Genomic DNA, 26,444 nt, shown 5'->3' on the forward strand with positions numbered 1-26,444 from the left:
ACACACACACACACACACACACACACACACACACAAAACCTTCAAAAAAATCAGTGAATCCAGGAGCTGATTTTTTGAGAAGATCAACAAAATAGATAGACTGTTAGCAAGACTAATTAGCAAGAAGACTAACAGCAAGACTGTTAGCAAGAAGAAAAGAGAGAAGAATCAAAGAGATCCAATGAAAAATGATAAAGGGCATATCACCACCTTAAGTATATGACCTATTAACATAAAAAACCACGATTATGTCATTTGACACAGGAATAAAAACACATTTGACACAGGAAAAAAAAATAAAAAATCAATGGCTTTCTTTTCTTTTTTTCAAGTAGGTATATGACCTTAGGTAATTTAATCTCTCTGAACCTCAGTTTCTCGCCTATAAAATATATATCTTAACTGGATCAAATTCTATAAAATTGTGTTGAAGGTTAGTTGAAATACTTTATCTAAAGCACTTAGCACAATTCTTAGCACTTAATAAAAGTTGCTACTCAATGAAAGGTAGTTATAATCTACGAAAGAATTTCTTCAAAAACGAAGCTTCAAAACAAAACAGTTCTTCAAAAACAAAGCTTCCAAGTTTTCACTCAATAAAATATTTTTTGTCTTCTAAAGTAAAGAATAAGAAAAAGACATTAATGGACATTTCTCAAAAAAGATAATCAAATGACCAACAGGTACATTAAAAAAGAAGTTCAACATCTCTAGCTAGTGGGGAAATGCAAATCAAAACTACAATGAGATATGACCTCACTCCAGTTAGAATGGCTAAAATAAAAAAGACAAAAGAAAACAAATGTCTGTGAGGATGTAGGGCAAAGTGAATGCTTACATACTGTTGGTAGGAGTGTAAATAAGTACATTCACCATGAAAAACTCTATGGAAGTCCCTTAAAAAATAAAAATAGAGCTACCATATGATTCAGTAATCTTACTATTGGGTTATATATCCAAAGGAGGTGAAATCAATGTGTCAAAGAGACATCTTCACTCCCATGTTTATTGATGCACTATTTACAATAGCCAAGATAAAGAATCAATCCAACCCAAAGATGGATGGTTTAAAAAGTGTGATATATACACATATTCATATATATATATACACATATTCATATATACATGAATACTATTTAGCCCTAAAAAAATTAAATCCTATCATTTGCAACAACATGGACAGACATAGAGGACATCATATTAAGTGAAATAAACTATACACAGAAAAACAAATACTACATTATCTCAATCATGTGGAGTCAAAAAAAAAGTTGATATCAGAAACATAACAGAACAGTGGCGACTGGAGAGTGGGGATAGAAGGACAGGAGTATGAGGAGAAGCTGGTCAATGGGCACAAAATTACAATTAGATAGAAAGAATAAGTTCTGGCCGGGCGCGGTGGCTCAAGCCTGTAATCCCAGCACTTTGGGAGGCCGAGACGGGCGCATCACGAGGTCAGGAGATCGAGACCATCCTGGCTAACACGGTGAAACCCCGTCTCTACTAAAAATACAAAAAACTAGCCGGGCGAGGTGGCGGGCGCCTGTAGTCCCAGCTACTCGGGAGGCTGAGGCCGGAGAATGGCGTGAACCCAGGAGGCGGAGCTTGCAGTGAGCTGAGATCCGGCCACTGCACTCCAACCTGGGCGGCAGAGCGAGACTCCGCCTCAAAAAAAAAAAAAAAAAAAAAGAATAAGTTCTGATATTCTGTTGCACAGTAAGGTGATGGTGGTTAATAGTAAAATTTAATATATTGCAAAAGAGCTAGAAGAGAGACTTTTGAATGTCTTCACCATAAAGAAATGATAAGTACACAAAGTGACAGCCATGCTATTTGATCATTATACATCATTTATCTATCAAAATATCGTTTTACCCTATAAATACATGTAATCACAATCTCAATTTTAAAAATAATAAAAATCTCAACATCCTTTCTTGATAAAAACTCAACAGTTTAGGAATAGAAGGAAATTCAACATAACAAAAGCCATTTATGAAAAACTCATAGCTAATGTCATGATTATTGGAGTGAAACTGAAAGCTTTTTTCTCTAAGATCTGGTGCAAAGCAAGGATGTTCACTCTCAACACTTCTATTCAACATTGTAAGCACTATCAAGAGCAATTAGAAGAGAAAAAGAAATAAGGGAATCCTGATTGAAAAGGAATAAGTAAAATTATCTCTGTTTACAGATGACATGATCCTATGTGTAGAAAATCCCCAGTTCACCAAAAATCTGTTACACTTAACAAATGAATTCAGTAAGTTGTAAGATACAAAAACAACATGTGAAAGTCTGTGGCATTTCTATGCACAAACAACAGCCTAGCTGAAAAAGAAATCATGAAAACAATCCTATTTATGATAGCATTAAAAAATAAAATACTTAGAAAAAATTTAACTAAAAGGAGAAATACCTGTACACTGAAAACTACAATAATATTGATAAGATAAATTGAAGGAATCACAAGTAAGTAGAAAGGTATTCCATGCTCATGGACTGAAAGAATTAATATTGTTTAAATGTCTATACTACCTAAAGCAAGATATAGACTCAATGCAATCCCTACCAAAACCCCAATAGCCTTCTCATAGAAATAGACAAAAAGTTGTAAAATTTGCGTGAAACCACAAAAGCTTCTGAATAGCCAAGCAATTCTGAGGGAAAAAAAGTTGGAAGCATCACACATCCTGGTTTAAAATTATATTACAAAGCTAAAATAATTGAAACAGTATGGTACTGGCATAAAAACAGACAAATAGACCAGTGGAACAGAATAAAGAGCCCAGAAACAAATCCAAACACATACGATAAACTAATTTTTGACAAGGGCCACAAAAGACACAATAAGAAAAGAATAGTTTCCTCAATAAATGGTGCTGGGAAAACTGGATCTCCACATGCAAAAGAATGAAATTGGGTTTTTATCTTATACCATACACAAAAATCAGCTCAAGGTGGATAAAAGACCTAAACATAGACCTGAAACTATAAAATGCCTAAAAGGAGAAAACATAGGGGAAAAGCTTCTCGATATTGGCCTTGGCAATGATTTATTAGGCATTACACCAAAAGCTAAGGCTACTAAAGCAAAAATAAATAAATAGGACTATATCAGACTAAAAAGCTTCTGCACAGTATAGGAAACATTCAACAGAATGAAGAGGCAACATACAGATTGTGAAAAAATATTTGCAAACCATATCCAAGGGATTAATATCCAAGATTTATAAATAACTCATACAACTCAGATAAGGGGTTAATATTCACGATTTATAAAGAACTCATACAACTCAATATAGCAATAAAACATACAACCTGATTGAAAAAATGGGCAGAGGACTTGAACAGTCATATTACAAAAGTTGACATAAAAATACCCAACATACATGAAAAGGTGCTCAGCATCACTAATCATCAAAGAAATGCAAATCAAAACCATTTTGAGATACTACCTCACATCTGTTAGGATAGCTATTATCAAAAAGATAAGAGATGAGTGTTGGCAAGGGTGTGCAGAAAAGGGAATCTTGTACACTGTTGATAGAAATGTAGATTAGTTCAGCAGATTAGTGCAGCCATTATGGAAAACAGTCTGGTGATTCCTAACAAAATTAAAATAGAACTGCCGTATGACCCAGCAACCCATCTTCTGGATATACAACCAAAGAAAATGAAATCACCACCTCGTTAAGACATCTGCCCTTCGATATTTATTGTAGCATTTTTCATAATACCCAAACATGGAAATCACCTAGGTGTCCACCGATGGGCAAATGGATAAAGAACCTGTGTGTGTGTGTGTGTATGTGTGTGTGTGAGAGACAGAGAGAGAGAGAGAGAGAGAGAATATTATTCACCCTTCAAAAAGGAGGATCTCTTGCCATTTGCTACAATGTGGATGGATCTGGGGAAACTTAATGCCAGGGAAAATAAGCCATACACAGAAAGAAAAATATTGCATGGTCTCATTTACATGTGAAATCTTTTAAAAAGAAGAAGAAAGTCAGATATAAAGAAATAAAAACAAAACAGTGACTACTAGCATTGGGGTAAGGGGAAGAAATGAGAAGATGCAGGACAGAGAATACAAAGTGGCAAATAGGTAGGGTGGACAAGCCAAAAGATCTAATGTACAGTATTAGGACTATCACTAATAATAGTATATTGTATTCAGGATTTTTGCTAAATGAGTACATTATAGTTGCTCTTGCCATGAGCAAAAAATGGGTAACTATGCAAAGTCATGTATATGTTGATTTTTTTCTACTATAGTAACCATTTTACTATATACGGTTGGCCCTCTATATCCACAAGTTCCATATCCTTGAGTTCTGCATCCATGGGTTCAATCAACTGCAGATCAAGCATATAGTATTGGCTGGATGTGGGACCAGTAGATATGGAGGGCTGATTTTTTTGCATTCATGAGTTCCATAGGACCTACAGTGAGACTTGAACATCCAGGAATTTTGGTATCCTCACAGTCCTGGAGCCAAGCCCCAGTGGATACCAAGAGATGACAATATATGTATCTTATAATATCATGCTGTATACCTGAAATGTACAAAGAAAATTTATCTCTAAAAAATGCACTCTTTTAGCAATTTTGAAATATATAAGATATTATTATGTCTTTTACTTAGAAAATTTAATCCATTTAAATTTGTGTGTAATTGGGTTACATAAAACATCTTATACTTGTAACAAACTATTAAACTGATAAAAATTTAACTTCACATACAAAAACTACACTTTTACTCCATCTACCATTTTTATTTTTTGATGTCACATATTACACCTTTTTATATTGGGTATCCTTTAACAAATTATTGTAGCTATTATTATTTTAATAGGTCTGCCTTTCAACCTTTATACTAAAGATATAAATGATTTACACATCACCTTTATAGTATCATAGTATTCCAAATTTGACTATGCACTTACTTTTACCAGTGTGTATTATACTTTCATGTTTTCATGTTACTATTTAGCACTCTTTCAGCTTGAAAAACTTCCTTTAATATTTCTTATAAGACAGGTCTTGACTGGGACTGGTGGTTCACACCTGTAATGCCAGTTACTTGGGAGGTTGAGGCACGAGAATCGCTGGAACCCTGTAGGTGGAGGCTTCAGTGAGCCAAGATCGTGCCGTGGCACTCTAGCCTGGGCGACAGAGGGAAATTCTGTTTTGGAAAAAGAAAAAAGGACAGGTCTGGTAGTGATGAACTTCCTCAGCTTTTGTTTGGCTGGAAAAGTCTTTAATTTTCTTCATTTCAGAAGGATAGCTTTGCCAGGTATAGTGGTCTTAGTAGGGAGATTTTCCTTTAGTGCTTCGAAAATATCATCCCACCCTCTCCTGGCCTGTAAGAGCTCTTCTGAGAAATTCTCTGCTAGCCTTTGGGATTCTCTTATAAGTGTTTTATTCTTTTCTTTTGCTGCTTTTAGAATTCTCTCTTTGTCTTTGATATTTGATAGCTTGATTATAATATGTCTTGATGTCATTTTATTTGAATTGTATCTGATTAGAGACCTTTCACCTTGTTCCTGGGAATTCATATCTTTACTCAATTGGTAAGTTTTCAGCTATTATTTTAAAAATAATCTTTCTGTCCCTTTGTCTGTCTTCTTTTTCTTGAATTCCTATAATTTGAATATTTGCTTTTTTGAGGCTGTCCCATAAATCCTGTGTGCTTTCTCTATTCCTTTTCATTCTTTTTACTCCTCTGACTGCATATTTCCAAAAACCTGTCTTCAAGTTCACAGATTCTTTCTTCTGATTAATCAATTCACTGTTGATGCTTTCTATTGACTTTTTCATTTTTTATTGTATTTTTCAGGTCCAGATTTCTTTTGTGTTTTTAAAATAATTTGAATCGCTCTTATAAAGTTCTCATTTTATTATTTTTCTGATTTCATTGAATTGTTTGTATATTATTGAAATTCACTGAGCTTTCTTAAAACAAATCTTTTGATTTTTTTTTGTTAGAAAGTTCATATATTTCCATTTCTCTAGGGTTAGAAGCTGAAAAACTATTGTGTTCTCTTGGTGGTGATATGTCTTTTTGTTTTTTCATGTTTCTTGTTGTATTGCATTGATGTCTATACATTTGTTGAAACAGTTACCTTTTTCAGACATCTGGACTAATTTCAATGTGAAAAGGCCTTCCTCAACAGGGAGGAGTAAGGCTCTGGATGGATCAAGTGTGGCTCCTTAGTAGTAGCCATGTAGTTCCGTCAGCTAAGGTCAGTGTTGCTGAAGATTACAGAATCCTCAGCAGTTAATGCTGTGAATGTCCACAGTAGCAGTGAGGGTTGTTAGGGTTTTCATGACAATGGCTGCTATGGTCCTCCCAATCTTCTTCCTCCTGCCGGGGAAGTTGTGGCTTGGGGCAGGTCCCTCTTGGCACTGGGTCCAGCTTTCAGGACCTTTTGCAGTAATGGTGACTCTGGCATCTGATGAGTGGCACCAATGGAGCAGTCACAGAGGTTAGTCCTAAGGCGTAGGTACACATGCAGGCACTACAGCTCTGGGCTCTAAGCAGTAGAGGCACTGGTGCACACGGGGCAGGTACCCCCACTGCTGTATTGGTAATGTGTGTTCAGTGTCTAAGATGTGGTCAGGGCAGTTAAGCCACAGAACACAGCTCTAGAGTGTGGGCACTCATAAGGCAGCTGCAGCTTGGGAGTTGGGGAACACAGGGTTAAAAGAGGTAGCAGAGCTGTCTCAGGGCTATAGTGCTTTGTGGAAATAGCTGTCCATGCTCGTGTGTGTGTGTGTGTGTGTGTGTATGTGTGTGTGTGTGTGTGTGTGTGTGTAGGGGAGGACTGAAGGCTTATATCTCCTACTCCACCATCTCGATAATATCAATCTCTCAACTTCTGCCATGTTTTTAAACCTACTAAATGTATTCTTCTGCATATTGTATTGTTTCAATCAAGATTAAAATTTTTGATATCTATCTTTTTAAAATGCATGTAGTTTCAAAAGTCTAGCAAAATCACATTTGTTGATTGAACAATTTAGAAAGTACTTTGGCTTTTAAAAACTCTATTATGAAAAACTGTTTATTATGAAAATTTCAAATATGTACAAAGTAAACAAAATAGTATAAAGAATCCTCATGTCCTACATTATACAACTGCAATGGCTATCATTATTTTTGTCATTCTTTTTTCACCTATATCTCTCATTTCTCACTATATACCTGTATCTATCACTATATATAAAATATACCTTGAAATACATACATATTAGCTTTACAATTTTGACAAATGAGTACACCGGAGTAAGACACATTTTTATTATGATATAAAACAATTCTCTCTTCCCAGATAATTTCCGCTTATCTCTTTCTGATCAATCCTCAACCCTTAGGGTAGGCACTATTCTGATAAAATTAGATTTGTTTTGCTTTAAACTTCATATAAGCAAATCATAATGCATTTGCTTTTAATTTAAAGGAGAGTTTGCCAGAACTGGTCTTTCATCATGAAATCAGATTAAAAAGTGACAAGTGAGAATGCAAGTTGGACATTGAATAGTATTGAAGCAATTCAAGTTGTGTGTAATGAGTGTGTTTAGAAAAAGCTAGTCTAATTAAAATCATCCCTGATGTATACTTAAGAACCGTAGGTAAGAGGGTAAATATTTAATATGCAAAGCTCTGAATTTATAGTTAGATTTCTGGCAGCATTTGATGTTTAATTTAACAAAATAATTCAGCAGGAATATTATAATAGAACTTTATGAAGTTCTTCTTTGCTCTTAGATAATATCCACACTGATGGGAGGGATAAGAAACATTCAGATAAAGAAACACAATTCAACCTGCTAAAGTGGGCTTTATGCTTAGAAATGCAACAAAGTCACAGCAGTGAAAAATACATCTACTTCTTGGTCAGAAGACATTGTACTTTTTATTGAATATGTTGCAACTTAGAACTGTTTCTAGCAGGTTTCCATGATGCTGTGCAAATGAGCAGCTAGAGTCAGGTTAAAAGAGATCGAGTTGGCCGGGCGCGGTGGCTCAAGCCTGTAATCCCAGCACTTTGGGAGGCCGAGACGGGCGGATCACGAGGTCAGGAGATCGAGACCATCCTGGCTAACACGGTGAAACCTCATCTCCACTAAAAAAATACAAAAAAATAGCCGGGCGAGGTGGCGGGCGCCTGTAGTCCCAGCTACTCGGGAGGCTGAGGCAGGAGAATGGCGGGAACCCGGGAGGCGGAGCTTGCAGTGAGCTGAGATCCGGCCACAGCACTCCAGCCTGGGCGACAGAGCGAGACTCCGTCTCAATAAATAAATAAATAAATAAATAAATAAATAAATAAAAATAAATAAAAAGAGATCGAGCATTTCCTGTGAGAGGTCCTTAGAAGGAGAGATTAGGGTGGGACCAGAGATGAGCTTGAAGGCAAGTTGTGTTTCCTGTGGGTCTGGCTTCGTGTCCCACCTCACCACATCTTTCCTCCAGCTATGACCAATGAGCTACTTGTAATGTTTCCTTTTCCTAAAACACTCCTACTCTAATAGGAAATTGATGCCTCTGTTTGAGAGACCATGTCAAAGTCTGAAACGGAATAGAACCCCTTTGCCTACCTAGATTTTTAGGATGCTTCAGAGGTGTCAGGCTTTGCAAAAATTCACCTGTGAACTGTCCTAAGCTGTCAGTTCAGAGAAGTAAACTGGCTGCAAGGTCAATCCAGTGCCCTGTGTCTTCCACAGCTACTGAATTAGAGAGAAGCAACTATTCATCAGCACAAACTATATTCCAACCCCAGGTGGCTTTCTATTATCACTAGTTTGAAATAGGTAGCATCAGTTGGTCTGCTTCCGAAATTCTTATTTCTTTGAAGATGAAAAGAAAAACATTCCAGAGACCAAGTTGGAACTATTTTAAGGAAGTGTGAAACTGTCAAGTGCCTCAGACCTATCTTGGGTTCCTAGCTTATCTTTCTTCAAAACCACCTTAGGGGATAAACTTGGTGCTACTTTCAAGTCAAGTCAAATGTTTATCAGCAGTAAATTAATGGTGTGGGAATGGTGGGAAGAGAAGGAAAAACCATCACTCGTCTTTCTCAAAGTCTGATCATATTATTTTAACATTATCCTGACAGCCTTTCACAGGTCTCCCTTATCACACTTCAATATCTACCACTATCTCTAACCCGTTGACTTTCACATACATTCAATGGCCATTTACTTCCTATTTTTTGAAACCTTCACCAAGCTACAGTCCTAGATTTCTGGTCCTTCCTACAACATGGACTCTGTTCCCCTAACACCAAATGGCATGCCTAAACCAACTCAAGGTCAGGGTCTACCTCCACCTCAAGTGCAGAGAAGAAAACACCCATGGAATGCTGCCGACCACAGATGGAGTCCTTCAAGAAAAAACATAAACTAAGGCTAACACTCCATCATTCAATCCTTGACACTTGTGGACCGAGAAATTTTGAGCGAGAAATGTTATCCAAACCTCAGACTTAGTGATACCACTGAGTTCTTATCAGTGGGATACAGTTTCCAGTTGCTTTTATTCAGTGGTGATGACGAATTTGTACTGCCGCAGCCACACTTCTGTCATTTGAGTAACCAGAGAAACAAGTTAACACAGCAAAATAAACTGGCCTGTGAGGGAATCCCATTGGTGGCTTTGGTCTTTGGATTGGGTTGGTGGGTTCAGCTCCCCCAACCAAGCCAGTAGCTGAACACTAACAGACTTTCTTGGACTGTCTACTGTTAGAGGCAGTTGAGTCAGCTCCATCCCATTCTTCCTTGGCCCCTTTCTTATTTTCCAGACTTTTTTCACTTCCCCTCCTTCCATTCGCCTGTGTCTCTTAGCACACTTGCAGCCCAGATACTGCTCCAGACAGACTCAAAGTTATCATTAGAAAAATCAGTGGAGATGCTAAACAGCCAGTGTTTTGAAGAAAATACTAGAAACTGCTTTCTGAAAGCAGAAAGCAGTTGATGGTAGACAGGGTACTTCCTGAAATCTCCTGTGGGCATCCACAAGGCCAAATCTAAGGGAGTATTTCCAATCCTCTCACAAAACAGACACACTCCAAGGTCAAGAGACACCACAATGCCTGAGCAATGTGCTTGATTATATTTTCTCAGTAACAATTTATTCCTTTCCAAGAATGGTGGGGCAGAAAAAGTATCGAGTTTCTGGCTCGTGTTTCTAGAATATCGCACTTGAACATTCATACGTTAAAATTGTGAAAGTCTGTAAAATATATTATCAATTTCAGATGGCTCATATTTAGGTTATATTAGTCATAGATTATTTTTGCAATCTGTGTCTATTCCTTCTCAATTCCCTTCTAACCAATGCCCTTCTAACCCCACCCTAGGACACTTTATATGGCTCTGAGACTGAACATATGTGATAATTTTTTAAATTATATTTGATTTTGACTTTGACACTATTTTTTCTTGATCAGGCAGCATGTTGTATGGAAAAGAATCCTGCCAGGGATACAAATACAAAGGTTTTAGTGTAACTACCACTACTAGATGTAAAACCTTAGGTCAATCACAAAGGGCCTCAATTTTTTCAAGTGTAAGGTGAGGACTTAGACTGGACTATTTCTAAGTGTCTTCCCTTCATCTTTAAAATCCTTGATCATAACTTCACTATTTGTCATTAAAACTACTTTGGCTTATGGGAACTTTCTCACAGCCTTTCCAAAGTGCAATGAGTACCACACCACAAAGGAACCTTCAACATTACCCATAAACACAAATTCAGATTGGTTGAACGCCATATACATTTAATTTATTTGTAAATTTTAGACCCTGATATATTATTTTTAACTGGGATAACAATTCTCTAATGTAAACGTGAATATGAAACATTCAAAACACTTAGGTACAGCAATGTCACAGACTGCATCTTTACTATTATGCAGTGATTGTCAAGAACAGTCTTTCTGTTGCAGAGAATCTCTGGATCCATACTTACATCCCTTAACTATGACAGACTCCACATATACTTGGCAGCTTCTGCATTGCCTTGGCTGAGCCAAGAGTGTCTTGGGAAGAAAAGAACCACATGGAGTGTAGACAAGTTTTCCTCCAACTTTGCTCCTAATAATTGACAAAGAGATTGAGTGAGGTTATCATTATTTTAATCTCGAAATCTTTGTTCATAATGAAACCTGTTTCTTATCCTTCTCCTAATATACTTATTTATTTCCTCATTCTTCTTGTAATATCACAAAAATTTTGTGATAATTATAAGCTAGTTACTTATAGAAGACCATATAAGGTTCAGTATTTGGAAACATCAGATGTCTAGTTGGTAATTAGGGCTTAATCATAAGTATAAACAAATATTTAATTAACATAAGTGAAGAAATAGCTCAGGAGCATCACAGCAGAAATGTTTTTCCTTTCAACCAACGGACACTGTAATAATGAGAGGAAAAGTTTTGGATAATCAGCAGTTATAACACTGAAAAATGTTACAACATACTTGTGCTGCATGGTCATTTTTAATAGCTCCACTTTGATTTTTGCCTCTCTATACAATTGGGAGCGAACAAAAGTATGAGTGTAAGTGCGTGTGTATGTTTCTCAGCAGGGCCTCTACTGAGGTAGAATTATTAAACTCAGTGTCAGTGCCAGAGGAAGAAGCCAATATAATTAAACAGCCTGGTGTTCTTAAGGGGGCCCAGGGCCTGACTATGTTGCCAGCAACGAAAATCCCATATAAGGTCTTGAGCCGATCAGCCCTTGCAGAGGCCTCAAACTATTCTTGGCGAGCCCTGGCTAGACTATGTCAGGAACATTTGAATAGCATGATTGAATTATGGGGAAAGAAATACAATTCCAGATTCTGGTGTGACCTACCACCAGCACTAGGTCTTAAGCATTCACGAGTCCACCAGTGTTGCTCCCAGTACTTCTTTCCCATGTTCTCTAGGGGCCTTAGATAATTTACACAGATTAAAAATGCAGGGAAAACAACTTCTCCCACTCTGTGACCTCAGACTGGTTTCCTGGTGCCGCTGTTCTCTATTTTCACAATCTTGAGTCCATCGCAAGGCTGTAGCCTTAATTCAGGCCGCTGGTCAGCACTCAGGTGGATCATTGCAGTTCCTCATTACTTGAGATCTGGAATCTTTCCCTTCTAATCTACTAATCTGAGTAAAAATCCCATTTTGTATTCTTTCACTGCTATCACCCTCAGGAAAGAATCCAAACTCCTTGCTGTTACATCCAAGGCCCTTCAGGAATTGAACTGTGCTTCCACCAGGATCATTTCTGAAAAGTCCCCCACATGAGGAACCCCTTGCTGCAGCCAAATTAAATGACCTGCAGCAACTCCTTGGATTTGGCTTGCATGGTCCTGCCTTTGTTCAAGCTGCTTCTCCTCCCTGGGGCACCCTTCCTCTTCAACATTTACCTTCATGGAGAACTTCTATGCATCCTTCAAGACTTGGCTCAAGGTTCTCTAAAACTAAAATTGTAACAAAATACATTGGTATGTTGTCAGCTCCTTGAAAGTAGGGACCACATTATATTCATGCTTATTCCTACCTTAATATTTACTCTCCTATTATTCTTCCTGGGCTTCTTTCTATTATTTGGCCATGCCATGTCTCAGTCCAAATGTCACCTCTGCAGAGAGGCAGTGTCTGCAGCCCCGATCTAAAGTAGCACCACCTCATTAACCCAGTCATTCTCTTATCACTCTGTTTCATTTCCACTGAAGCATCTGTCATGATTAGAAATGATCTTGTTTATCTCCATGTTAATTTGTTGCCCTCCCCATTCTCCCACCCCTCACTAGAACATATTCCCCTGCCCAGGATACAGGACATTGTCTACTTATTCACTGATGTAGCTCTAGTGTCTACAACAGTGCCTGGCACATAGTAGTATCAATAAATCTCTTTGGAATAAGCATATTATATGTAGAGTTTGCATCTGAAGGAATACTTACATAGAGGAGTATTTTATGAGGTATTTTCCCAGTGAGTCTAAATAAAAAGGCAGTCATACAAATCTACCTCTCTCTTGTTTCCACCTCTCTAGCAACTATGCCCTGGGTCACTATTTGAATGTTGTTACCTTTTCCCTTTTATAGCTTTTCTTTGCAGGTTAAGCATCAGTTAAGGCCTTGTCAAGGCCTTTTAGAGCACAGCCACTGGAGCCACACTTGTTCAAATCCAAGCCCTGGCCAAGCATGGCTTTGGCCCAGCCAAACTGGATGACCTGCAGCAACTTCTTGGATTTGGCTTGCATGCTTCTGCCTTTGTTCAAGCTGCTTATCTGTGCTTCAGTTTCCACATTTATAAAATGATTCCTGCTTCATAAAATTATTGGGATGATTACAAGAATTTGTACAAAACACTCAGAACAGTGCCAGTCATAGTAAATGCAGTATATATGTTAGTCAAACAATACTGTTTTCTGTCATGTAGGGGCAGGACACAACTGACAAATCCAGAATACAGAAGCATCTGTGCAAATGGAATGTGGTATGGAAAGTATGTGTGACAGAGAAGTGAGAGCAGCTGGGCATTTGCTTCCAGGAATTCAAAACAATTTATTAATTTTACACTTAGATATTGGTAATGCACACAGAGAGAGGAAATCTGAAAGTTATTTAGAGCACCTCCTTGATTTTGTGTTGAATGCTATAAATTTTATTTTAAAATAGCTCAAAACTCATCTTGCATTTTAATATTTTAAAATAAAATCTACAATATCAAAATCTTGAGCATTTAAAAAATTGTAAAAACCATGATTCAAGTCAACAATTCTGTGCTTTGAGATTTGATTGCTAAACAGGATTTCACTTGTCTATGAAGAATTTACTCTGTTCCTTTCTGGCTTTTTCAATGCTTTCAAAAGTGATCATTCCTCTTGGCAGCTGCAATTTACTCTTTTCTGTTTCCAGTATGTCCTCAGCTTCACCTTAAATAAAGTACAGAAATACACAAGGTGACAAAGGGGTCATGAGCAATTTGTGACAAAGCCTGATTGCTATATTCCTTGACAGGCTCTAACAGCGTATGAGCCATGTTCCCAATTTCACACTTAAACATTTTCCTCAGGAGAAGTAATAGACTTCCCAGAGGAAACACAGTGATGAATTCTGACAACTCATACATAAATCAGGAGGTACAGATTTTTTTGACATGTAGAAGAGAAAGAACATCAAGGTAAGTAATTTTTTCCCTTGAAACAAAGTCAGGATTAGTATTAATTCTGTTTGGAGGGATTTGGGTAGAGAAACCACATATATAGTCTTTCCCATTGTCCTTTAATGTAAGTGACAAGAGAGAAAGTAAAGTTTACTACAAATTCTAATTTTTCAGAAAAGCTAATCTTCAACCTGACATTACTTATAAACACTCAAAATAATATTAAATGTTCTTTAGTCTGTATACATACAAATATACATATACACACATCTTTATAAACAATTCCCCTTTCAAAGAGCTACACAATGCAGTAATTTCTTGGGCCCAGTGACATTTGCCAGGTTTTATTGTTGAAGACTACTTAGCACATTTTTAAAAATTGTATTACAGTACATGTTTACATTTCATAAGCCTCCCTTGGGATTAAAAGGTGACACTTTCTGTGAGTACTCCTCTTTTAACACACTATTTTATTTTATTGAGACAGAGTCCAACTCTGTCACCCAAGCTGGAGTGCAGTGGTGCAGTCTCAGGTCACTGCAGCCTCTGCCTCCTCAGTTCAAGCGATTCTTGTGCCTCAGCCTCCTGAGTAGCTAGGACTACAGGCGGTATACACCGACTAATTTTGTACTTTTCATAGAGACAGGATTTCACCATGTTGGACAGGCTAGTCTCGAACTCAAGTGATTTGCCCGCCTTGGCCTCCCAAAGTGCTGGGATTACAGGTGTGAGCCACTGCACCTGGCCTTCTTTTAACACGCTATTAATTGTACTCCAAACCCAACAGAACAGACCATAGTTTTCAAATTATAAGAGCATTTCAATCATCTGCAAATATCTTCTTTTTTTACCTCTGTCTCAAATAGCAAGTAAAAATCATGATAAAATTACATATAACTAGGTTGGCCATTGATGACAGACTAGATGTTTTCCATGTGAGAGAGCCTTTCTTCCAGTTAGTAAATTCTCACCATGTATTTACAGAATGGCTGATAATAAACTCAGTCGAATAGGGATTGTATATTTTAGAGTCATCATTATTAACATGGAAAAAAAACTATAATCTACATTTTCTAATGTGATAAGTTTTCTGATGAATTCGAATTTTTTTTAAACAGGAAATTCCCACAAAAATTTCCTATTAAATTTCTGTGCCAGCTGTGTCAAATTCCAGGGCAATAAAAATCAGGATTATGTGACAGCAGCAGTGTGCAGGTGAATATTTACCAACCAGTTCTCTGAAAATAAAATGTCTATAAATTTATAATATATATGCTTATTATACATGTTATACATGTTCATTACACATAAAAATATGTACCATAATAAAATGTACATAAAATTCCACATAGCAAATTGATTCTCACAGAATGCTTTCATTGATTTTTATGGAATGCTGGAATCCGTGGCCAGCCTATGTTGCAATTGATGAGAGAGTATAATGGATGACGGTTGGTGTTTTCATTCACACTAATGAGTAGGACAAAAGTGAAACAATGAGTTGTTTTATTGAAGACAAATGTTGGAACTTCATTTATTTGAGAATGATGTAAACAACTTATTTGCTGAACTGGATAATAGTTTTTCAATATTAGAAGAATATTTCACCAACTTTTATGCTATTTACAATGGAATAGTTACAGACAAAGCACATTTTTAAGCTTAATCTGCATTTTTAGCATTTTCTTCATCAATTTTTAAAATCTAGACCATAGGTTGGCAAACTGTCTTAAAGGGCCAGACAGTAAATATTATAGGCTTGTGGGCTCATATGTTTCTGTTTCAACGATGGCTCTGTCATGGTAATGGGAAGGCAGCCACAGACAATACATGAATGAATGAGCATGGATGTGTTCCAATAAAACTTTATTTTTGAAAACAGGTGGCCAGCCTCAGGCCATAATTTTTCAACCCCTGGTCTAGAAAATCAATAAAATAAGCAGTCAAGCTTTGATTTGGCAACCACAGATTTCCATTGTGTAAATACTCCCATCAAGACCAACTTCAGACTATCAATGGGGTGTCACTAAAACTGGACAGTAGCTGTATTTTGTTTTGTCTGTGTATTATATCTGCATTTCTATCATATAGATACAATAGCTATAAATAATCAGAGTATGGATAATAGCAAATATTTAGAAACAGATGAGTTCTGTTTATTACCTTTGTTTTAAACACAATTTAATATTATTTATTTGCTGTAATTTATTTATTGCAAGTTTATATAAGTTTTAATACCTTAAATGACTATGTTTAACAACTGGCTTACACAATCCCTGAAAATGTAGTGATTGGTTCTTGTGAGCTGGTATGAGGTGGCTCCAGCACACCACTGTGTGAGAGGGAGCAGAAATGTTGGTCATTGGAGGTTCAAAGAGAAAGTCTTGTCAGAATTTTTATAAGTCAAAGGTTCCTAAGGCAGGGATCCTTGAACTGGAAAATAAATCAGCAAATAGAAACTCTAGTTTATCAAAGACTTACCTTTCATTCTTTCTAAAAGGGTTCCATAGCCCAAGTCATACTGGTAGGTGAGGATAAAGCTTAATGGAACAATTGGGACCAGGAAGGCTGGCTTCTTTTTTTTAATCGCTCTATTTCAAGAATTAAAAAAAGAACCAATATCAAAAAATAATCTGTAAATACATATCTGTATACTTAAAGAAAAAAAATACCTGCTTTTTGGAAGAATGACTTTTCCTTCAGAAGTTACTTAATACATTTGATAATTCTATGGAAATAGGATTTCCTTACCCAGTATCCCTAACCAGATTCTGCAGTTCTCAAGGGCAAGGTCTGTGACTTGTTCATCTTTATTTGACTTTGAAGCTCAGGTTCCTTGTTTTTAAAATGGGTAAGGATTGGTATCTACCACTAAGGGATTGTGGAGATAAACATATAGAGGCCTTCTTGGTGTCAAGTTGGTGCTCTCTCTCTCTAACTAATAAAGTAGAGAAAAAGACAGAAGCAACCTAGGAAACTAAATTAACTGTTACTGCCTTGCTTTCACAGAGTTACCCCCAAGGACTAAGGTTAATAGGTTACTTTGCTTACATACACTATTTGGACCAAAGTCTTATTCTGGCCAACTTCATAATAAAATGGTAATGGAAAAGACAAAAAGAAGTAAATGACTGAAGAAAATATTAAATAGCAAACATACCCAGCTGTTAAAGAGATGGCTGCAAAGCCAAAAAAAGTTCCAAAATATTTGAGGAATTCCCGAGACCACGCGATCTGCATAGCCATTTGTCTTTCCCTCATTTCACTCTGCATGATGAGCTGCCTTTCCAGCTGAGGACAAAACAAAAGACAAAGTAAAGTTACTCATCTTTGGAATCTGAACCAATAGTAATCTGTTTTTCCAGCGGATTCATTCTTCAATTGCTTTAATTCATGTTTTTTCAAAAAAATCTCAACAGACTTTGACTAAAGTTCCTTTGGACAGCTCTCACCAACTGTCACCTTGGCAGTGAAATCTTCCTGGAATAAATACAGAATAAATATCAATATTACATTTTTACACCCTGAGGTCTTGACTGCCTGTGGTCTGGAGCTTTAGCCAAGCCTCAAATAAATGTCCAGCTTTTCCTATTGCATGTGTGGAAAGATCTATGGGTCTTTAAATGTAGATACATCTTACTGGCCTTTATTTCCACTTGCATGGAAATCTGCCTTCCAAATCCACTCCAAACTGAAATTTATTTGGAGTGTTTATTTGGTCCATATCACACCACAATATGATAGTAGATGGTTGTTGTTGTTTTGAGACATCTTTTCCTTTGCCACATTTTTCTAACCTCAAGTTCTTCACCACTTTGTTCAGTGCCTTTCACCGCTTTGAACAGAAGGCAGATGGCTCAGAACACAGGAGACTGAATTTCTAAATGGATTTTTAGAAAATACTCAGGAGAAGCAACTGTCTGTGAACCCAAGCCCATTATTTGAAGAGAGTTATATTCTTGACAGAGAAAAGTGTTGTTGGCGTTGTTGTTGTTGTTGTTTTAATTCTAAAATCTTGGCACTACATGTCATTAGCCAAGCTAGAGGGCAGTACACAGGGAGTTCATGATGCAAGGAAGAGGAGAGGAAGGTGATTTAGTTTCCCCTCCATGCCTTCTTTCTACTGAGGGGAGTAGCTGGGAGGGGCAAATGATAGTTTAGATGTAAAGATGGGGCTTGGCTCCTTGGCCTAATTTGGGAAGTTAAATCCCCAGAAGATATGAAGGAAGCCTCAGTTGGGTTTGGGAATCCCTAAACAGAGAAGACTTGTGGCCTTGCTTCCTGTAGATAATTCTGGAAGGGAGCAGCTACAGCAGAGCAGAAATGGTTTCAGGGCAGACCTCGCAGAGAGCACACCTGAGACAGGCCACTTCCATCTCCCTCAGCAGCCAAGGGGTGTGGAGGAAGTCTGCAAGGTTCTCACATCAGTTGAAGAGGGGCACAGAAGGTAGCTATGGATCGAAAGCAGGGGGACTACCAAAGAGTCCAAAACCTAGAGCCAGGGGACCCCATAACAGACACTTCAGGAGTGAACATAAGTCAGTGGTTGGGTGGGGAAGGCCACTGGATCCCAGAGGATCAGCAGCACCCGAGAGTGCTTTTCTGCTGTTGTTTTCTGTTCGATCAACCTGGACAGCACCACATGATGTTCCCTAAGGGCATGAGGCTGTGTTCCAGGCTGGCATAACCATCATCCCCATACTCTCAGGTGCTGCTGATCCTCTGGGATCCAGTGGCCTTCCCCGCTCAGCCACTGGCTTACATTCACTCCCAAGTGTCTGTTGTGGGGTCCCCGGCCCAAGGTTTTGGACTCCAGTAGGCTACCAGCTCTCAGTCTGCAGCCACCTTCTCTGCTCCTCTCCAGCTGAGGTGAGAACCTTGCAGACTTTCTTCAGACCCCTCAGCCACTAAGGGAGATGGAAGTGGCCTCTCTTAGGCATGCTCTCTGTGAGGTCTGCTCTGAAACCCTTTCTGCTCCGCAGTATCTGCTCCCTCCCAACATTCTCCACAGGAAGCAGGGCCATAATTCTCTGTCTGGGGATCCCCGAATGCATCTGGCTAGATGTGCCCTCCCTGATGCTGGTGCCACCTGAGATCACCTGCACCCAAGCCTAGGTCATACCAGGGAAAAGATGAACGGAGAAGGAGAGGAGGAAAGCTGAATTCAACTATTTTCTCCCAAAGAACCGAGTTTTAAACTACAAATAATTGAGTAACTTTGACTTGTCAAAATTGAATTTGCTGTCACCAAGAGAAACTGAGGTTCATTTTGAGTTCAATTAGCAATAAAAAATAGATGTGTTTTTGCACAAGATTATTTAGTGTGTGAAATTCATCCTTGCTACATTACTTATTTACAAAACTTACATACTGATTCATCATATCCCCCAAAGTGATGTAAATGCAGCAATTAATTATTTGTGTTTTTATCAAAAGGCAGTAAACAAGAAATAGAGGAGTCCAGAGTGGTTCTAAACTTTTGCTGCACACCATGAGCATCTGGGGAGCTTTTCAAAGTTCTAGTACCCAGACCTACACCCCAGACCAACTAAACCAGGTGGGATCAATTCAGTCAGGATCTGGAGGTAAAAATCAGGCATCAGTATTTTCTAACGGTTTCCAGATAGTTCTCGTGTGCTGCTGGGACTGAGAACCATCACCATAAATGAAAGACTCATAGCTTATGCTTTTTTCCCACGAAAGATCAACGTGAGATATCAGTCTGAAAGATATCACCTGGGAACTCTCAAAAGATTGTGAGCAGAGGGCTTTCAGGGTGGTGGAGTTAATCTGTATGGTACTATGGTGGTGGATACATGACACTCTGCATTTGTCAAAACTCATAAAACTTTACAGCACAGCGTGAACCTTAGCGCATACAAATTTTACAAATCAGCCAAAAGGGCAAGGGATGCACAAGATGGAATGGGGACTGTGACAAAATAATCTGACTGTACTACAAATGTATGGCACAATCTCACTGAAGGGTTGGGGGAAAATAACTGATCTAACTTTGGAAAATGGTATTTTGACTAAAAACTGTAAAACTAAAGACAGAAAGAACTATACATAAACACTGTACTCTAGTGAGTAAAACTGTCTCTCACAAGTTACAGATTAACAATTCTGAAACCACTTTACATGTCTACTGGAGGTGAGCAACAAGTAAATTGACAGCAGATGGCGGAAGTCAGGTTTCTTATTATTAAACAGGGAGAGATAACAAACAAGCAAGAGGAAAAGACTAGAATGAACTATGTGGTACTGGATTAGAGTCAATAACATCAGTATGAACTCATGCTTAGTGCTTGATATAGAGATAGACAAAGATGAAATTATAGATATGCATATCTATATGCATGCATGGATTAGGCATTCATGGCTTAGTGTAAGTACATACGTTTTCTCAGCTCTGTCCACTGACAGGGAATAGAGGCAATAACCTCTTGCAAACAAGCATACCTAACACCCAGAAACACCCAGACATGATTTCTACTCTCCAAAAAAATAAATAAATAAACCAGGGCTCCTTGGAGAAATAGCTGGCCGAGGACTGGGGCAAGAAATGTATAAGAGGAGCCTACAGCATCTTATAGTGCCAGAAAGTCAAGAGATACTAAAATAATAATGATGATGATGGAGTATGTCAAAAGGACATGGGGGTCAATCTGAAAGAGCTACTAATGTCCAAAGCTGGAACAATTTTATCAGCAAAATAAATAACATAGTATTGGATTATAACCTAAAGTATAAAATAAATATCCACGAGTCTATACTAATATAAATGGAGAAGAGACAAATATCCTGTACAGAAGAATTCCAACTCATTTACATAGATACTCCTCCTCGCTCTTCAAAGAAGTGGAGCTTAACTCCCACCCCTTGATCTTGGGCTTTGCTTAGTTACTCGCTTCCAATGAGAACAGTATGAAAGGGCAGGGTGAGGGATGAAGAAGCTAAAGAGACAAGAAGACTAAATGTAACGTGGCATCCTGGATGAGATTCTGGGACAGAAAGGGAACATTAGAGACAAACAAATGAAATCTGAATGTGGGATGTATTGAATAGTAATGGATCAATGTTCGCTTCTTAGTTGTGGCAAATGTGCCATGGTAATAGTTAGATGTTAACAGCAGGGCACAATGAATGTAGGGTATCTGGGAATTCTATATGCCTTTTCTATAAATCTAAAACTAGTCTCAAATTTAAGTATATTTAAAAAACTGGTTATAAACAAATATTATATTCTGAGTCTGCTCCCTTACTGTTAAGAATGAAGGCAATCATGTCCATCTTTCATAGATAAATTATAAAAATCAGCAAGATTGTGTATCTGTGATAAACTATGGGCCTAGAGTGAGAAAAAATTCCATGCAGACTCTCTCCATGAGTAAAACATTCTAATGAAAGATATTTTGATCTGTAATGTTAATTATCCATTAAAATGTTATTAACTATCCTATATTTCATAAGATTATGTTTAAAGTCATAAGTCTATATCTGTATACATCTTAAAAGTCAAATTAATAAACTAGACTACCAAATTTTTCAATAGCCATAAAGGGATAAATGAATTAATGCAATTATCAATTTACCAAGAATTGGCATCCTTTAACTATGTGTACATTCATTTTCAACCTTCCTTCTCAATTACTGACACTAAAAACAGCAAATAAAAGCAAAACAGAACATGTACAGCAAGTTCTCTTAATGGTTGTTAACTCAAATTCTAAATACAAAATTCTTTATCCTATTTTAAAAGAAATGTAGACCTTTTATAATAATAATTTTCTTATCTCTGGACCTTTTGATACTGCTTTACAGAATAATTTGAAATCAAAATGTTCCTGATTATAACTTCACACTCTGAGGATTTTACAGGCTTATCTGATGCTAGTTTAACAATTAGAGAACCACAATTAATTTTAAAGAGAGCACATAAGACCCTCCACAAACTAGGCATTGAAAGAACATATCTCAAAATAATAAAAGCCATCTATGACAAACCCACAGCCAACATCACTGAATGGGAAAAAGCTGGAAGCATTCCCCTTGAAAACTAGAACAAAACAAGGATGTCCACTCTCACCACTCCTATTCAATTTAGTATTGGAAGTCCTAGCCAGAGCAATCAGGCAAGAGAAAGAAATAAAAGGCATCCAAATGGAAAAAGAAGGCAAATGATCCCTCCTCATTGAATATTATTCTACACTAGGAAAACCTAAAGACTCCGCCAAAAGGCTCCTAGCCCTAATAGACCTAATAAACAACTTTAGCAAAGTTTCAAGATACAAAATCAACATACAAAAATTAGTAGCATTTCTACACACCAGTAATGGTCATGCTGAGAGCCAAACCAAGAATGCAATCCCATTTACAACAGACAGACAGACAGACAGACACAGACACACACACACACACACACACACACACACACACACACACACACACCCCTAGGATGAAAGAAATCAGAGACAGCACAAATAAATGAAAGAACATTCCATGCTCATGAATTGGAAGAATCAATATTGTTAAAATGGCCATACTGCCTAAAGCAAAATACAGATTCAATGCTATTCCTATCAAACAACCAGTATCATTCTTTACAGAACTAGAAAAAAAACTTTTCTAAAATTCATATAGAACCAAACAGTCCAAATAGGTAAAGCAATCCTAAGCAAAAAGAACAAAGCCAGAGACATCACACTACCTGACTTTATACTATAAGGCTATAATAACCAAAACAGCATGGTACTAGTGCAAAAGCAGAAACATATGCCAATGGAAAAGAATAGAGAACTCATAAATAAAGCCACATACCTACAACCATCTGACCTTTAACAAAGTTGACAAAAATAAGCAACAGGGAAAGGACTCCCTATTTAATAAATGGTGCTGGGATAACTTGCCAGCATATGCAGAAGAATGAAAATGGACCCCTACCTATCACCATATACAAAACTTAACTCAAAATGGATTAAAGACTTAAGTGGAAAACCTTGAACTATGAAAATCCTAGAATAAAACCTGAAATAAACCATTCTGGACATTGGTCTTGGCAAAGAATTTACGACTATGTCCTCAAAAGCAATGACAACAAGAACAAAAATTGACAAATGTTACCTAATTAAACTAAAGAGCTTCTGCACAACAACAACAAAACTATCAACAGAGTAAACAAACAATTTATAGAATGGAAGAAAATATTTGCAAATTATGTATCTGACAAAGGTTTAGTATCCAGAATCTATAAGGAACTTAAACAACTCAACAAACAAAAACCAAATAATCCCATTAAAAAGTGGGCAAAGGACATGAACAGACACTTCTCAAAAGAAGACATACACTTGGTCAACAAGCATATGAAAAAATGTTCAACATCAATAATCAGAAAAAAGCGAATCAAAACTACAATGATATACCATCTCACACCAGTCAGAATGGCTATTAAAAAGATAAGAAATAACAGATGCTGGCAAGGCTGCAGAGAAGAGGGAACACTTACACACTGTTGGTGGGAATGTAAATTAATTCAGTCACTGTGGAAAGCAGTTTAGAGACTTAAAACAGAATGACCATTTGACCCAGCAATCCCATTACTGGGTATATATCCAAAAGAAAATAAACAATTTGACAAAAAAGACATGTCTACTCATATTTTCATCTCAGCACTATTCACAATAGCAAAGACATGGAATCAACCTAGCTGCCCATCAATGGTGGATTGACGAAAGAAAATGTGGTAAATATACATCATGGAATACTATGCAGCCATAAAAAGGAATTAAATCATATCCTTTGCAGCCATCTGGATGCAGCTGGAGGCCATTATCCTAAGTAAATTAACAAAGGAACAGGAAGCCAAATAACTCAAGTTCTCACTTGTAAGTGGCAACTAAGCACTGGGTAACTATAGACATAAAGAGGCAACAATAGACACCAGGGACTACGAGAAGGGGTAGAGGGGGAGGGGAGCAAGGGATGAAAAACTCCCTATTGGGTTCCATGCTCACCACTTGGGTGATGGAATCATTCATACCCCAAACCTCAGCATCACACATAATAAACCTGCACCCCCTGAACCTAAAACAAAAGTTGAAATGATAAAAAATAAAGATACCAAAACAGATATATAGACCAATGGAACAGAACAGAGGCCTCAGAAATAATGCCACACATCTACAACTATCTGATCTTTGACAAATCTGACAAAAACAAGAAATGAGGAAAGGATTCCCTATTCAATAAATGGTGCTGGGAAAACTGGCTAGCCATATGCAGAAAACTAAAACTGGAGCCCTTCCTTACACCTTATGCAAAAATTCACTCAAGATGGATTAAAGACTTAAACGTAAGACCTAAAACCATAAAACCCTAGAAGAAAACCTAGGCAATACCATTCATGACATACGTATGGGCAAAGACTTCATGACTGAAACACCAAAAGCAATGGCAACAAAAGTCAACATTGACAAATGGGATCCAATTAAACTAAAGAGCTTCTGCACAGCAAAAGAAACTGTCATCAGAGTGAACAGGCAACCTACAGAATGGGAGAAAAATTTTGCAATCTAACCATCTGACAAAGGGCTAACATCCAGAATTTACAAAGAACTTAAATTTACAAGAAAAAAAGAACTCCACGAAAAAGTGGGCGAATAGACACTTCTCAAAAGAAGACATGTATGCAGCCAACAAACATGAAAAAATGCTCATCATCACTGGTCATCAGAGAAATGCAAATCCAAACCACAGTGAGATACCATCTCACGCCAGTTAGAATGGCGACCATTAAAAAGTCAGGAAACAACAGATGCTGGAGAGGATGTGGAGAAATAGGAACGCGTTTACACTGTTGGTGGGAGTGTAGACTAGTTCAACCATTGCGGAAGACAGTGTAGAGAGTCCTCAAAAATCTCAAACCAGAAATACCACTTGACCCAGCAATCCCATTACTGGGTATATACCCAAAGGATTATAAATTACTATAAAGACACATGCACACATATGTTTATTGCAGCACTGTTCACAATAGCAAAGATTTGAAACCAACCCAAATGCCCATCAATGATAGACTGGCTAAAGAAAATGTGGTACATATACACAATGGAATACTGTGCAGCCATTAAAAAAAGGATGAATTCATGTCCTTTGCAGGGACATGGATGAAGCTGGAAACCATCATTCTCAGCAAACTAACATAGGAACAGAAAACCAAACACCGCATGTTCTCACTCATATGTCGGAGTTGAACAATGAGAATACATGGACAGAGGAACATCACACACCAGGGCCTGTCGGGGGCTGGGGGGCTAGGGGAGGGATAGCATTAGGAGAAATACCTAATGTAGGTAACATGTTGATGGGTGCAGCAAACCATCATGGCACATGCATACCTACGTAACAAACCTGCACATTCTGCACATGTATCCCAGAATTTAAAGTATAATAAAAAATAAAAATAAAAAACATAAAAGGAAGCTAGCATATTAGAAATAATTGTACATAGGAGGAACCACATTCTAAACACATTCATAAAACTCTTACATCAGCTCTTTCCTGTATATTTTCATTCTTCAATTTATTTGTTTAAAAAATATGAAGAACAGCCATAAAATTACTGACCTCAGTAATTTGTCAATCTGTTGAGTTTCCAAAGGGGCAATTATGTAAAGGTCCACAGACTATTTAATATAATTTTCCCCTTAATACAATAATAAAGTTATTAAATTTCATTTGGACACACAAAACATTGTATAACACATTATCCTATAAATTATTCTTATTGCAGTTTTAATTTCATATTTATTGGAGTCTTCCCTATTTTTGAGAAATAATTAGGCCAACACTGAGAAACAAATCAGTTTACTACTGTGTTTTGGTTTCCATTGATATTTTAATTTATGCACAATAAATTCACATGATAGAAAAGTTTTGTTTTTATTTGCTTAATTGGGCAATGCCAAAAACTTATTCCACATGTTCTGCCACAAAAGAGGTCACGTAGACCTGTTTTTTGTTTTGTTTTTATCCAAAATGAGAATATTTTATATTTATCTATGCCTTTGTTAAATTAATAGAAACATATTTAATACCTTCTAAACCAAAAGAAAATCGATGTTTCAGGTAAAAACAAAACATAAACTAACATTGTTAAAACAAAGCAGCCATAATGAAAGCTGTGGCAAGTGGCATTTAACCTTAACTTGCTCTACAGATAAGTTAAATGTTCAATGTCCAGTCTAGGAAGAATCTCAGTGAGGAAATAAGTA

General features: G+C 37.3%; 1 protein-coding gene and 1 pseudogene across 4 annotated transcripts in view; both read right to left on the reverse strand.

Annotated features, from left to right (window-relative positions):
* The window catches only part of LOC105545461, a 23,386-nt pseudogene extending 19,036 nt beyond the window's left edge, over positions 1–4,350 (reverse strand). Inside the window, exon 1 of the transcript XR_001006925.1 lies at positions 4,294–4,350. The product of XR_001006925.1 is annotated as an ADP-ribosylation factor-like protein 6-interacting protein 1 pseudogene (transcript). The remainder of the gene's footprint in view (positions 1–4,293) is intronic.
* A 9,196-nt stretch (positions 4,351–13,546) lies between these two features.
* Positions 13,547–26,444, reverse strand: part of PLGRKT (plasminogen receptor, C-terminal lysine transmembrane protein) — a 264,275-nt gene continuing 251,377 nt past the window's right edge. For all 3 annotated transcript variants that reach the window (XM_011988395.1, XM_011988394.1, XM_011988396.1), the window contains 3 exons: positions 17,333–17,463; positions 16,654–16,763; positions 13,547–13,942 (listed from right to left, as the gene is read on the reverse strand). In XM_011988395.1, the coding sequence (XP_011843785.1) occupies positions 13,821–13,942; positions 16,654–16,763; positions 17,333–17,463 (363 nt within the window). In that variant the 3' untranslated portion in view covers positions 13,547–13,820. The remainder of the gene's footprint in view (positions 13,943–16,653; positions 16,764–17,332; positions 17,464–26,444) is intronic.

Source organism: Mandrillus leucophaeus, unplaced genomic scaffold, assembly GCF_000951045.1.
Source record: "Mandrillus leucophaeus isolate KB7577 unplaced genomic scaffold, Mleu.le_1.0 Scaffold329, whole genome shotgun sequence".
Lineage (NCBI taxonomy): Eukaryota > Metazoa > Chordata > Mammalia > Primates > Cercopithecidae > Mandrillus > Mandrillus leucophaeus.